The following is a 15,614-nucleotide window of genomic DNA, read 5'->3' on the forward strand; positions in this document are numbered from 1 at the left end:
ATGGCGGGCGTCAGCTACTCGCCGCCCTGGTGGGTGAGCCTGCTGCACCGCCTGCCGCACCTCAGCCTGCGCTGGGAGCTCACCGCCGCCGACTTCCGACCGCACGACGCTGAGTACCAGCAGGTGGGTCCCCGCGCGGGGTCTCTGTGTGTGTCCCGCGGGGAGGCCCCTCGCAGCCCGGGCGGGGGCAGTTTCTTCCCCCGTGGGCTGTGCGGGGCAGGGGGCGCGGAGGGGGCTCGGCCCGCCTGGGCGCTGAGGAGGAGGTGGGGGGGCACGGCCCCGGCTGGGGCTCCTCGGGTGGGTGTCTGTGGGTGCCATGTCTCCCCCGTTCCGTGTGGTGTGTGCCCGCCCCACGAGGGGCAGGTGGGGGGCTGCCTCCCTGCTGGGGCGGGCCGGGATGCGGGGGTCCCTCCGGCCTGGGCCGGGGGCAGGAGGTCACCACCCCCCGGCGGGCTGAGCGGGAGCCCCGAGCTGCTTCCAGCTTGCTGGAAGCCCCAGTTCTTCTCGGGAGGAGGCGAACGACCCCCTGGAAGGGGAGGCAGGAGGCAGCCCTGGCCCAGTGCCCTCGCCGGGGCCCCGGCTGCCGCAAGCTGCGCTGTCCGGGCGCAGGCACCGGCCCAGCCTGGTGCCCCGGGCCGGCTCGTACCCCACCCCGCCGGTGGTAACTGCACCGCCCGCTGCGGGCCCCGCTCGTCACCGATCCCGCCAGCCCCGCACCGCCGCGACCTGCGGAGAGGCCAGCAGTGCCTCTCCAAAACCGGCTAATTGCCTGCTGGAAAACAGATGACTTAATGCATGAGAGCAGTGTTAGCGTCAAGTGCACGGGAAGATGCTCGCAGAATACTTGTCTGCCGCTTTTTTTTTTTTTTAATGCTGCTTAGCCTGTATCCTGTGCTTGGTTGGCTAGGCATGTAATTAAAATGATTGTGGAGTGAATCTGTGTGCTCTAACATCTGTGTTCTCTGCTGTCATCTTGGAACGGAGCTGCAGTGACTCTGCTGCCTCGTTTTGCCATGGTCTCTGGTTTTGAAAACACCATTTTGCTTTTCTGAACGTACTTGCAGTGTCCTATATATGCAGCCTGCTATCACGCACACGGGCAGAAAGGCTAGGGCATCTAAACACTTTTCATTTATCCCAGAAGTGAAAGTATTAGAAATACTTTAGAAATCAGTGTGTTTTGGCTTTTTGTTTTAAACAGATCTGTGGACTGAAGCTAAAGCACAATGTGAGGAGTGTATTTAAAGAGCAACGGGTGGATACAAAGAAACATCTTTAAACCGATAAACAAAGCAGACTTTTGACTTAACTTTTGTGTTTGGGGCTTCAATTTGTTGATTTGTTTTAGTTCCCTTGGCTTAGCAGAGTTCAAGATGGCCACACACAGATGTAACGCTGCACAGCAGCTTAACTGTATTTCCGTGACCTCAGAGGGTACCTGCCTTTAAAACGAGGGATATGAGGTGCTGAAGATCAGAAGTTTAGAATTCACAGAAAGATGTTCTTGGGAGTGTGTTATCATGAAACAAGCACTCGTTGACCTTTGAATAGATGGCAGGTGTACTGTTTTTCACTTAAATTGCTTAAAAGCATTCCTCACAACAATCTGGGGTTGTATTCATCTGTCAGATAATTTTTCTACAGTAATCATATTCTGACTTAAAGCCTTCTGCTGTTCTCCTGTGTAGCTGCCTCTCCTCCCTTGATGATATTAAGGACTACTTGCACAGCAGTAGATGGCCTTTTAGGTCTTAACATCAGCTCACAAGAAAATGTCTTATCAAATCCAAACCCGAATGTCTAGATTACTGAAGCGTCTGATCATCAAGAGAACGATTTGAGTAGCAGCAGCTTTGCTGGTTTTGGTGTTGGTGAGGGATAGCAAGCAGGCTCCAGTAACGTAGCCTGTGTTATCGGTGTCGCCGGTTATATAATGAAGCCGCTGTGGCTCTGCGAGTTGACTGTGGAGTTCGTAGCCACGTAGATTAATTCTAATGCAGTGAAACAGGGAAACTTAATCCAGGAGCGGGAACTGTAATGCTGAATGCTCTCTCATGCTTTAAATTGTTCTGAAGGCCTTTTGGTTTGAATTCTAGCTTTTTCTATTGGCTTTGTTATGAATTTGCATCTCTTGCTCTGTTTGCAGCCTATGCTGGCATAGTCTTCCCTTTTCTTTAGGAACCTTTTGTATTTAGCAGGCGAGATGGTATATGTCCTGAAAATAAGAAAAGTCCATTTTTAATTGAAATTTTGCATATTTTTCTTTTCTTTGTAGGTCTCATTGGCACAGATTGTGTGTGTTTTTGTTTTCTGTTCCATTAGTGGTTAATACCCCAATTCTTAAGTATAAACTGTTAAACTGCACGTTGCGTTTGAGTTCTCCAGTGGCTGAAGAGAGGTCAGTGGGGGATGCTAGCTGGGAGTTTATGGGGATGGGAAAGGGCAGAGTGTCCCTAGCTGTAGTAAGGAAGGAGTGCCTTTACTAAACTGAAAATACCTTTAAGTTTCCATGACTTCAAGTCATCAGGTAGCTAGACTGTTGTCATAAATAGGCATACAGCAGGGCTCAGTGTCCATTCTCATTCTGATTTGTTATGAGGAAGGAAGCAATGTATCCTTTCTGATTCTTCACTGCTTCTCTAGAAAAGATCTGCCAACCTATGACCAAAGGAAAACATTGCTTTCCTTGTAAAACTGTTTTCTTGAGTAACCTCTTAGTAAAGACCTACCTTTTTTTTTTTGTACTCCTGTTTTGATGATAGACTTTGAACTTGTGCATCAACTGAACATCCCATTTCAACCAAAAGTGAAATGCAGTGGCTTGGATTTGAATGTTGTCACGTCACTTGTTGCAGTGCCACGTGCTCTTGCAGGTGAGGAGGCTGCTGATTTAACAGGCTTTCCACCTCTACCTAGCGAGGATTACTGTAATGCGCAAGCCGCTATTCCACTGAAGCAGCAGACAAGCTATTGTCCCCTGAAACTGCTCTGAAGCGCGTGTAGCTCGTAGATAAGCACATACTGCCGGTCTTTGAAGGCTAGGTCTTTGTTGTGTCTTCTGGGCCCCTGGATGGTGGGGAATACCTAGAAGGATGTAGATCTAATGACTAGTTATGCTGTTCTGTCCTGTGTAGTCCCTTTCGTCAGAGTAGGAGGGACACCCGCTGTGCACCGGCCTGTCTCAAGGCGGCTGCGTCCATTGTGTACCAACCTACAGAGGCTTCCTCCTTTTGTCTGAGAGTGTGAGAAATACTTACAGCAATGTTGTTGCCAAGGGCTGAGATCAATGCAGCTGCAGGTTTTGGCTGCGTACCTTCTTCACCTGAGTCGGTCTCTAAAACTCTATCTCGTGGTGTTACTTCTTATCTTCTCTCACAGCATATCTTGTTGCATTAGGTTAGAATAGTGTGTGCGAGCGTGGAGGAGCAGAACAGATCCTTCCCCTCTGGATGAGATTGTTGAAAAATGTTTGTGTGTATGTATGTCCTTCAGATGCTTCACTTCCGTCATGACAAGCTGTCGACAGCAGTACAACTAGTTGTTTCCTTTTTCTGGGGGAAAGGAGGTGAGCCTCAATGTAGAATGAGCTGGGGTTGTGATCCTTCTTCTCCAGGGGCTTTGGCATGCTGGTGAGTCCTGTCAGAGCTGCCTTAGTGTGCTGCTTGCAGGACTTGCTCCACAGAGTCAGCCCTATAGAGGATCTTATCAGATCAGTTATTTTCCTAATCCTCCCATGAATCATTGGGGTTGAAGATATCTTGATACGAAGCAGTTTAGTTCTGGCTGTATTCTCATCTGAGTCATACTGCAGTGCTCTGCAAAGCCTTTTCATTGTGTAGTGAGTCACAAACTCTGGAGTGAAGGGAATGTAAAAATGGAGCAAAGCTCGTGTTCCTTCTGACAGCATCATGCTAATACGAGTTCTGGTCTCCATGCCTTTTGCTGCTGAACAAATGATGATGATCTTACCAGTACTGTCTACTTACTTTCCAGTTCAGTTAATCGGACCAGTAAGATGGTCCTGAGACTGCTGCTGTCACTAGTTTAATCTGTTCAGTAATGAAAGTACTTCTACTTTTGACTTATTTAGTTGCATGATATTGAATTCACTTTACTTCTAAGGCTAGAATTGATTAAGAGCCTTGAGGTAGTGTGGAGGTTACATGCTGGAAAGAAGCAGAAAAGCTGAATAGCTTTTTAATTCAGCACAAGAACAGGTAATGGGGTATCTGTTTGAGACAGGGTGTCTTTGGTACCGACAGAAGAGGAGCCTACAACACTTCATTGTAGCTCTTGAGTCTCACTGTGTGCTGAGAAGTGTACTATGAACAGTGAAGAAGAAAAGAGGCTGTAAAAGCTAAGCTACAGAGCACCTTGACTTGAATTTCTGCGTTTTCTTGATTGCTGGAAAATAGCAATGTTGACCTGAATCTGTGTAAACACATGGGTTATGCATGAATCGGGCTAGAAGAAAGCAAAATTCTCCAGCATCTTCGAAACTCTTTCCTTGCACTACTCTTGTCCTTTTCCTGCAAGAGTTAGAACTGCAAATGCATGGATAGTAGGTGTAATGGCAACTGTATGCCCTTTGGGAAAAAGCGGGATGATTGATTCACACCAATTAAGATGCAGAGCCATGCTAAAGGAGGCATTGGTAAGAACAGGGGTATGCTTGAGTCCCTGGTTTTGAGATGGTCTCTTTAGTGTTGTCACCCAGGAGTTTCCTGACATACATATGTCAGTGCTTTTGTGTTGTAACATTCTTTTTCTACTCCTGTATGTGTGTTGAGGGGTGGATCCAGCAGTGAAAGGTTCTGTGTAAGCTCAATGATGCTACCCTTTTTTTGGCTTGCAGATTCTAATCCACGGCATGTGTTTTTGAACCTGTAGGCAAAGGTTCAGCAAGGAATTAATTCTGTCAGGTACTTTCTGGCTCTGTGAGGCTGTTTCCCTACACATAACAGCTAATGTCGTCTTTGGAAGTATTTCTTGGCTGGGGAAATATGATGGAGCCTAAACTGCCAAAAAACTTGGATTAGAGAGATTGTTTTAGAACTTCCTCTACTGTACTGGCGTCTTATTTCAATTCTGAAACCAAGAGTCTTTCTGTAAATTGGAAACATGTGTATTAGTCAAGTTGGATGACGTGTTTTTGTCTAGTTGGCTCAAAGTCAGAGGGTAATGTGCCTTTCTTAAAGGGGTTAGACTGAAGGTTTCTTTCAAGAATAGATGGACCACTTCCAAGGTCTGATCAGCTATCCTGCTGCAGCACTAGTTTGCTGGTATTTCCAGACAGGTTAGGTGACCCTGGTTAGTAGAATCCAGTGTTTTCTAATTAAATTGAAGTTGCTTTTAGGTTTTTAAGAACTGATGGTAAATCCCCTCTTCCCTTTAGTCATCAGTCGTGGTTGCATGAGTAACCATGCAGTAATACTTTTTATCAGCAAATTGGTGCTGGAGTCTGACTCCTCAATTCTGCTCTGGAAGAGCCTTTACTAGGGAACTGCAGCATAATGAATAAACAAAAATGTAGAATCTAATTTTTACCAAAGGTACACATACAATGGCTTCTGGTGACCATACATGCAGTCATGCAGCAGCATATGGTATACAGACAGGAAAAAAGTCAACCTTTGCCAGCTTTGTGTCTGCAGCCTTACTTGTTTGCTGACCCATGCTGTGCTGCTATGTTTTCAGATGGTCTCCTGACAACTGGCAGTTTCTGGAAACCCTGACTGTAGATTACCTTACTCCAGGCAGAAAAAGTAACTGTTCTGAATGTATGGTTTTAGCAGACCAAAGTACACACAGAGGGGTAAAAGGTGACTTGGAGAAATGTGAAACGCATTGTGGGGGGAGGAGGGAAGGAGATGCAAGTGAGTGTGCGAAGATGCAAACCATGCTTGCTTCATCTGGGCAGAGTCCTGAAAGTATTAATCCCGCACAGAGAAGATGCCTTTGCCAGGCCTGGTGAGCTTCCTAGTCTTAGGAGGCCTCTGTGCAGCATGCGATGCTCTGAAGGTATCATGCTGGTCTTAGCTGGAAGAGCAGAACCATAGTTAGAAGCATTAGTCTGGTCAGGGGACAGACAGCCACTGACACCTTGGCGCTTCTGCACCAAGACAACGTGTGTCCTCTTGAAAAGCCTCTTTTTTTTTTTCCTACACGAGCGTAACAGCTTATGTCTCCCAGTCTAGATTTAAGTCCTTATGAAGTAAATCTTGGGTAATGCATCCACCTCCTCTGAGCGCTGCCTATATATTGCACTTACCTGGATGCACACAAGTGTTTATCGGTTTGGAGGAGCAGAAATTCAAGAACCTTTTGTTTTGCATTTGCTTTGGAAAAAGGAAGTCTACACAGGAACTGAAAATGCTGATGAGGGTGTCTAACCTTCAGTTTGCCACCAAAATTATACAGCTACTTAGGAAGCTTATCTTGGTGTCCAGCTGCAAATCCTGATCACTAGCATTCTGGAGGAAGGACTAATCAAAATCAGTTCAGTTTTACCATCTCTTCTCTTTTTTCTTCCCCTCAATTCTTAATGCCTTTTTGAGCAGAGGAAAATCCACACTTTTCAGGTTAACAAAAACCCTTTGTTTAAATGTTGATCCAATAAAACAAGCAGTGCTTCAAGCAGATGATGGTGTGGATTTTTAGTGCTCCTTATTTTTCATTATTAGGGAAAGTGAGGAATTCTCACCCAGAAGAACATCCCATTAGGCATGACTCTGGAGATTAAGGGTGGGAAGTCAGGTGCTTTCCTCTGACTTAATCCCAAGGTTTTGAATGTGCCACAAGTCGTCTTGATCCTTTACTTGTATTTGGGGATTAGATTTATTTTTGAACCTGTAAACAAAAATCTGTATTGAGAATGAGAGAGATGAAAGTTATAGGCCTTTGTCACATCAAGTTTCTTGACATGTGTCTTCAGAGCAGACAGCTGGAGGGACAAGCGCCCTCCAATCCCTTGGCATTTCTTTTTTTTTCCCCCCCCTTTCTTTTTATTTTTTCTCCTTCTTCTTCTAGGACAAGGCTAATTTTCCACCTCTTCTCCACCCCCCACCCCCCCCCAGCACACTTACTGATGGAAAGGGTGAAGTCCAGATTTGATGGTTCGTGCTGTTTGTGTTGATGTGGTAAGAGTGTTGTGGCAGAGCTTGCCCGGTGAGTTCTGTGCGACTCCTTTCTGGCGACACTTCTGTACCTGTAAGGACCAGTGTGTTGAAGACTAAGCAGTGATGGTTAACGCTTCTCCTGAAGTCATTCTTTTATGTTCTTTGATGTCAAGTGAATACACTTGGGTGGCTGCAAGCAAGCATTGAGTAAGATGGTGCTCACTCTCAATTTTCTTGAGATGGAGGGGAGTCAGCATCTCATTTGCAACTAACCTCTTGATGACTGTCAATTCTCCTCTCATTTCTGTTTTATCTTTTAGTAGTAAACTTTCCACCAGTTATGTTGAGATTTCCCATTCCCCTTGAGTGGGTAGGAGAACTTGGCTTGTTTTCAACTGAATGTAATTCCAATAGCTGGGGGAAGGGACGTGATGTCTGGGAATTTACTTGCTCTAAGATTCAGATGAGACGAGTAACTTCGGAATATATCAGGATTACCTTCTGTACTGAACTTTAATTCTCGCTTTTAAGACATGGATAAGACTCAAAATACTCAGGGACATACTGATATATGCTGGAGAGTTGTCTCTCATAATAATAATAATAAAACCAAACCCCAGTAACCCTGCTCCTCTCTCAGCAAGGCTGGCTGTACTTTCTGGGTATGTCATCCTACCAGTTCTTTGTTTTAGCTGATGATAATTAACAAGACAGGTGAGCTAAAATCAAAGAGGGTCAAGTTGATGCAAGATTTTTAGTCCTGGGGATGCACTCAGATAACAGTCTAAAAAAAGAAAAAAGCCGTCCCTGGTAGAAATCCTTCCTTTTCCTCCACTTCAAGGAGTGGCTGAGACTGTTGGTTGTATTTGAGTGGTGAAAAACTAGGAATTGGTTACATTTATCCCCAAACCAGAAATAACTTTTGCTGCATGGTGGAAAGGTCTGCAGGTATCTAGTGAATAGTCACTGTGGGGCAGTGCTTTTTTATTTTTTTCAGATTAGATGAACTAGGAAAGAGCAAAACACAGTGTACTTTAATGCTGCAAAGGCTTTAATTTCAAACTTTTTTTTTTTAGCTTTCTGGGTAATGAGCCACTTGTAGTTTTTGAGCCTGGTCTTGTAATTGTGAGCTTTAGGGTTTGGTAAGCCACAAATGTGCATGTTCTTGCAAAGCAGTCATTTGTGTACTTAAGGCTGCAAGGCTATTCTCTTGCAAAAAAAAAAAGTAGGTTAGCATGCAATACACAGACACAGCAGTTCGTGTGACTCAGTCATGATACTTGTACTGATTCCCTTCTCTAAGTACTTGGATGTGAGGGTAACATTTATAATAATGTGAGCTTTCACATGGCTATCAGGTTGCTTGCTTCAGCAGATATAATGTGTGCCAGATTTCTTTTAAGTTGTTGTTTTAACAAATGAGCATTATTTGGTCCATAGTAAGAGCAGCATTGAAACCAGCCAGGGGAAAGAGCTGAAACTCCCCTTCACCCTCACCTAAACTGGAGCTGCACCCTCAGAGTGCGATTTCCTCGGTCAGTGCTAAATGCTTTTTCTGGCTGATATGTCTCAGAATGGTGCCACACGTGCATATGCATGAAAGTCCTTTGTAGTGTGAAATTAGGGATGAAAGATATTGCTAATCAGTGCTAACAATGCCAGACTTATTCCTGGACAAGGGGAAATGGGAATGTGGGGAATGGATGTTTCACAAACGTGTAACACATTCAGACGCGTTGTTATGCCAGTGTTGGTGTCTGTGCATGGACACCCTTTTCAGTCTGCAAAATGCTGCTGTTCATGCAGAGAATTTAAACAAGCCTTCTATTCAACACTGAAATTCAAAATAACGCCAAAATCCAAATGGAGGCACTTCAGTTGCATAATAGTGTCTGTTACAAGGAGGACTCGGTGCAGTAGATGATGTCATGCTCCTTAAGATAAGGCCCAGGCTGGGGGGGGAGAGGGAAGAGGGTGTTGGTGAAGGAACCATTAAGAGTATTGGTAATGGTATCAAAGCTATCCATAGGGTGTTGATTAACAAACCTGAATAATCCCAAAGTTGATTGCTTTACAACTGTACATGTGGAAAAAATGACCCATTGCTTAGTGCTACCTGTTTTCTCTGATTATAATTGCTTTAGTGTTGAATAGTAGATTCTGAATAATATGGTGGGCAGAGTATGACCTCACCATACTTCATGCTCTTTTCTTGGGGTAAGCTTTCTTGCAGTTTAACAGTGTGCTCAGTTCCTGTAGCTGATACACTGGTAATTTTGATCCTTGGTATAGTAGCTAAGATTTCTTCAGCCCACTGAAGAGGTGCTCTCTGTTGCATTGCTGAAATTGTAATGCTTTGCATCTGGGCCATGCCTGTAGCCTTGCTATTTAAGTGCTAGTTGTAACAGATTATGTTATTGTTCTGAGGCCTCTGGCAGTTTATTTTCCTTCCTCCCTAAACTTACCATTTAGCATATACTGATTTTCTTCAGCTTAGGAATAGTCCTTCTGTGTGTCACTTCCTCGCTGCAAATGCCTCTGCAGTCTCTTCTCGGACTGGCATGGTCAGAGGGGTGGCATACGATTGCTGCCTCGCATACGGCCCCCCCAGCCCCCTTTCTCCCTTGTTTTACAGTATTCACTCCAGGAAATGCTGAGAAAGTCGAGAGTGATGGAATTCATGAAATTCAAGCTGTGCTTCAATGAAAACGTGTTTTCAATTTCTGCCTCCTTGGGAGCCTGAGACTGAACTGTAATTGTTGGCGCGGGGTGGGGGCTGGGGCTGTGGATGAATGAAAGCGGCGGAGTCAGCGCTCTGCCGAGCCTCCCGCCCGGCATCTCGCCGCTTCTCGCCATTCAAAGGCTGGTGTGTGCTTTGTGGCCGCTTCAGGAAGCGGTTTTGTATTCAGCTGTCCAAAAGGCCCAGGCATTTTCCTGCTGGGTTTCATCTGGCTGTCGGGGCCTGAATGACAGTGACATGGTGGAGAGGGACGTGATGGGGGAAGCATCAGCTGGGGGTGGTTTATCCCCCCTCTCTGTTCTTGATCCTGCTCATGCTGTCCTTCGAGTGTCCTGCACCGATTAAGGGTGAGAATTATAATGGTGACCCAAAAGCCTTTGGTAAAACTCATTAATTCATTCCTCCTTTAATTAGACACCCAGCCATGGGCTTATAATTATCAGAGCCTAGGAACGTTTGCAGCTGTAATATCTGTGCTGCATCAATTGCAGGAATCGTGGATTTTTGTCAAATGCAGATGTGGCAAGCTCTTACTCGGTTTGGTTTTTGGTGAGGAACGTGGAAGGGCATAGAAATGAAGGAAGTAGCTGAGAGTGCGTAGTGGCTGACCTTTGGCTGAATCTTGCCTCGTGGTGTTGAACTAAGAGGAAAGGGTGGAGTTGTCCTGCTTATAAATATTTTTTTTTTCCTTGGGAGGTGTAATAAGGTAACCTTCAAGGACAGAAAAGAGGAAGGAGAATCTAGTGAAAAGTTATGCAAACATCTTTTCTTAATACTTTAGGACCTGAGGAAATTTTACTTTTGTAATAAGAGTGTAACAGGAGCAGTTGCAGGCTTTGCAAACAGTGCCTGTTCTGTTTGGAAGTTAGGGAACGGCCGAGTGTTTTACAACAAAAAGTACCAGGTACTTTCTTTTGAGTCTTCTGGGGAGGGGGCAAAACCAGTAGTAAACTTCCATTATTTCGTAATCTCTTCTTGTTTCTCAAATATGAAGGAAGGTAATTTTCAGAACTAATTTGTGTGGGTGACCCCTGGCAACAGATGACAAGGGTCTTCTGAGAGAAGTTTGTGCTGCTTCTGGTATCTTTGAAATACTTGTTTTGTTTTTTTTTTTCAGAAGGAGAACTAGAGGGAAGGCTGAAAGGACTTCAGGGAAGGACTTGTTATTTCTACCCTACTGCAACTCTACTTGTAGTTACGATCACTGCAAATGCAATGGTAGAACCTGAAAACGTGATCTCCATTTAGCTTTGGACTGACAGGCTGTCAAGTGCAAGCAATACTGAAAGGCACAGACCTAGGAAAAGGCGAGGGACGGAGATAGCTGGCTGTCAATGGGCTTGGACAGATACGATTTAAAAAGATAGATTTGCACTTTTTTTCTTAGGATTTGAACTTGGGTAAGGTTATACTGAATGCCTTGGACTTGAGTAAGTGGGAGCTATTGTACAAGGCTAGCTTAGAGGTACTTCTAGTCAATGGCAAGTATTAATGTTTGTGCTCCCTTAAGAGGGAAATCGTTTCAGTTGTAGTAGGTGGCAGGAAAAAATGGATCAGCTGTGTTTTGGGTCTTTTTCTGTCTGGATGTATTGGAAAGTACAGATAGCACATCCAGTGAGGAGGGAATGATTTGCTTGACACTTCTGCTGTAGCTAAACAGGAGTCTTTACTTCGGATGAGAGTGCTGTATTAAAACCACCGTACAACACTTCCTGTGTGCCTTTTAGTATTTCAAAATGTGACCAATGTCTTCTGTTTGTCCTTCTCGTCCCCTCCCCGTGCAGTCTGAGTTACTGTCGGCTTACGAGACTGAGTAAGTGCATAGAGCTTGGGTAGGACAGGGTTTCATTCCTGGTCTCTGAGGTCAAATATGCTGGATTGCTGGCTGTTCCTTATATACCTATATATACAAAAATCTTACACGTTAGACAGCAGATGTTGAATCAACCTGAGTAGACAAACTAGTGGGAGCAACAAATTTAAAAGGTTAAAATAGCCTTTTGTTCTCATAAGTACAACTAGGTAAAAATCCTGGTAAAGTTCTTGGCTGGTCTCAGAGACCGTGTTCTGGGGCAGGTTGAGTGCTCTAACAGTGAACCTTTTCATCACTGCAGGGGTTGTTTTTTGAGCTTTTTCAGCTTGACTTGCTGCAAGTTAAAAGATCTTCCAACACAAGCTCTTCAAAAGCATTTTAAACGCTTTATTATTAAAGGGTAAACTAAAGGTGATGAATATAAAATATGTCCAGTGCTGTTGACAAAATTCTCGGCGTGGACAAGCAGTACTCTGCGACGTGTTTCCAATGCCTGTGTGTTAGCTTCTTGGAGAAGCCGTGTGAGTGATAGATGCTGGGAGCGTTCTGCTGAGGTGTAAATAACAAGGTTGGACAGTTTACGCTAGCTCTGCTGTTTTTATTAGTGCAGCTTAGCTTTCGCCTCGGGCAATGTGGAGGTTATGGAAGAAGGAGGAAGGGACAAGCTGTGAACTTTCCTACTCTCCCAGCAGAAGATGGTGAGAAGGTATGGGGATCTTGTTACCCTAATCCCCCCTTGGCCTGTTAATTCTTCTTGTCCGTGTACTTGTATCTTAAGTCTGAAATACTTACTGAGGCAACTGCTTGCTGGGTCACATGTGTGTCTCACTCCAGTGCCCTTTCAACCTTTTTGGTGTATGTGTGAATTTTGTTGCAGCTATTAAAATTCAGTTGTCTGCTATAGTATTTAATTGCTATTAATTTTGTTCTTAGGAAAATGTTGCTCTGTGAGACTGCTGCTTGTCTTATTACTGCTCCTAAATACATCTAGTAGCTATTCGCTAGCTATTGTGTCTTCTGACTGTGATTGACCCACCTCTTAACATGTTCCCAGTGCTGAAGAAGACTGCAGATACAAGTTTGTTTGGTGGGTAGATCTGAATCATCTTCTGCTGATGTCAGCTACACTTTGGCCTGGGAGGAGATGTGCCTCTTGTACCACAGCAGTGGCATATCCAACAGGTGAAATGTAGTTCTGCAGGTATAACCTATGGGCAGGACTTTCAGCACTAACTTAATTATTAGGTTTGGTTTACTTGTGCTGACTTAAGTAAGAGTGATCTTGATTATTTGATGCAATAAATAAAATATAAGGTTCCTAAGAAAGAACCAGTTTCAAGGATAGGCCTTGAATACTCATCAAGGTTCGAGTTCAAACCAGGCATGTCTGTATTTCTTTTCCCTTCCAAAGTGAAATTTGCTGCTTGATATCTGATGTAGTGAAGGCTGAGCTTTCTTTGTAACACCTGTCCCTTCAGAGGGGGTCCACCAGCAATTTAGTTCTCTACTTCCTACTCACAAACACATAACACCGCCACTTCTTTGATACTAAAACTAGTCCTACAAGACTTTTATCCTTGGGGATGTAGTCAAGTCCCCTTGACATGCTACTGCCTTCCAACAAGTCACCGGTCATTTCTGGGGGAGAGAGCAAACCAAGAGATCCTGAGTATTTTCTGTGTGGCTGCACCTGGACCTTGGTCAGTGTGCGATCTCTCCCATGTGCTATGAACATAGGCTAACTGTAAACAGGGCTGAGAGCTTCTGGAAGCTACAATGTAGTCCTCAGCTTTATTCTCAGCGAGGAATATTTTTTTTTCTCTTAAAACAGGACACGTGTGAAACGGAACCACAGCATTGTTCTAATGTTGCTGTAAGGAAGTATTACGTGGTGCAAAGTTTGATGTAAATTGCAAGCTATATATTCTTCTTGTAGTCAAAACATTAACTATACTGGGATAAGAATCTTGTTCTTGATGCAGCTGTGGTTTGGATTGTGCAATGGCTCTTTAGGTTCTACCACAGCATTTCTGTATTGCCTGATCTAGATAAGTGTCCTGATGGCTGAAACCGTGCTATAAGGCCAGGAAGAGTTCAGAAGCATGCATGCATACCTACATACCATCAGTTGGGGGAACAGTGCTACCCACTGCATGTGAGCATTGATGCTGTACTTGGGGTGCTGGCTCCTTGCACAATCCTGGCTTTAAAGATCTAAAGCTCCTCCAGTGCTGCTGAGTGGGGTCTCAGTAGGTAGGAAACTGTCTTGTTTAATTCCCAGCTGCCTGCAAGGAATGGGGTCTTTAAGCTATTTATGCTGCACTCTTAGCTGTCATGTATTTAACTTCCAGGCAGCACCTGGATAACTCCCTATCCTTGCGCCCCTGGTAAATAGGCTTCCAAGTGGGGTTATGCATTCCAAGCACGTACGCTGTCCTGCTCTGTAAGCTCAAGCTGGGTTAGTCATGCGTCTCACCGAGCGTGTCACATTCTGAGATGGTCTGTCTCTCTTGCTTCTGCTCTCTGAATCCTTGCGCTATAAAAGACAGTAATCAACAAAAGGACACTTAGAGTTGTGGAGCTTGGTTCCATGATCTTGTCACTTCTTTCACCCTCTTTGGACTAAGGAGATAGTGTTTTGAGTGCAGAAGAATTTTCAGGGTCTGGGAAAGTGTCTGGGACTGTACTGTTCAGCTGTAGGGCACTGTCTAAAATTAAATAGTTGGAGCCAGTGACAGGAAAATGAAGCACCTGATTCTTAGGAGAAAACCAAACAAAAACTTGATGCCATGCTATTCCTCATGGTCAGATTTTGCCTCTGGAAGCTACTGTTAAAGCTTCTAGTCATTACATGAGGATTGCACTATCATGTCTTTAAATGCATGCAAAAACCTGCTTATGTTCCTTCACTTACAGGTTTTCCACCTGAAGGTATAATCTAGTGACAATATAATCACTTCCATAGCAACCAGCATGTCATAAACAGGATTATGGTGCCTAGTAAGGATGGAGAGCACAAAGAATTTAGGAAAGAAGTATCCCCTCATGTAAATACCCTCATTAACGTGGAGCGAAGAAGGGTAAATTCAGTGACGTATGTGCAGAGAGCAGCATCCTGCTGCGTGGCACCTAGGGGCTGTGTCCTCAGGAGGACAAGGGAGGAGGAAGGGCACACATGCACGTGTAGCATGAGGTCCTTAAACTAATGCAGCAAGGCCTTAAGAAGGTGAATCTTTGTTGTTAGCAAACAGAGGTAAACTCTCCAGAGAGCCTTTTACTCATCTCAAGGTGCAAGGGTGGTTGGTTGCCTTATCTTGGCTAATGTGATTAAAACCCTGAATGAAGGCACTGGGGACATACTCTAGCCATCTCTTTTCCCACCTTCCTTCTTTCCATTCACCCATCAGGAACACCCTTACCCCCCAGTCTGGTGAGGGTAAGGTTTGTCTGCCACAAAGTACTGCGTTTTTTCTACTAGTACTATCTGTAGAGTTAAATTAAAATGCTTTCTCAATACACATTCAAGCTTGCTTTCTTTTTTTTTAGTAAAAACTTGAGCTGTTTTATTGTTAAAGATGATCGGAAGAACCAGTAAAATAAAAAGCGCTCTCTTTAATTCCTCCTGCAGTGAAGACTAACAGTGTCTTGCGACGTTCTTCTGCAGACCCATAAAGGAAAGAGAGCTACTTTACTTGCAAACAGTTACTGCCAGAGGTATCATGGTGGGTTTTATGCTGCATAGAGTTAAGTGAGAACAGTTATTGAATGCTTTGTAAGAGTGTTTGAGCAGATGCCCTGCTCTACTTTGTTCTGCAGTTTATGCACCACTTGCTTACATTCAATAAAAAGCAACATGACATGAGAGTTATTGCAGATATTTGCTTTGCGGCTTCTGGGTATCTTATCTTGGGGCTGCTCAAAACTTCTTTCTAGTGAATTGCTC

General features: G+C 44.5%; 1 protein-coding gene across 1 annotated transcript in view; it reads left to right on the forward strand.

The window, feature by feature from the left end:
- Nucleotides 1–15,614, forward strand: part of TTYH3 (tweety family member 3) — a 74,342-nt gene continuing 58,728 nt past the window's right edge. The window contains exon 1 of the mRNA XM_059826298.1: nt 1–123. Coding sequence (XP_059682281.1) covers nt 1–123 — 123 coding nt within the window. The remainder of the gene's footprint in view (nt 124–15,614) is intronic.

The sequence above is a fragment of the Gavia stellata genome, chromosome 18 (assembly GCF_030936135.1).
Source record: "Gavia stellata isolate bGavSte3 chromosome 18, bGavSte3.hap2, whole genome shotgun sequence".
NCBI classification, from domain to species: domain Eukaryota; kingdom Metazoa; phylum Chordata; class Aves; order Gaviiformes; family Gaviidae; genus Gavia; species Gavia stellata.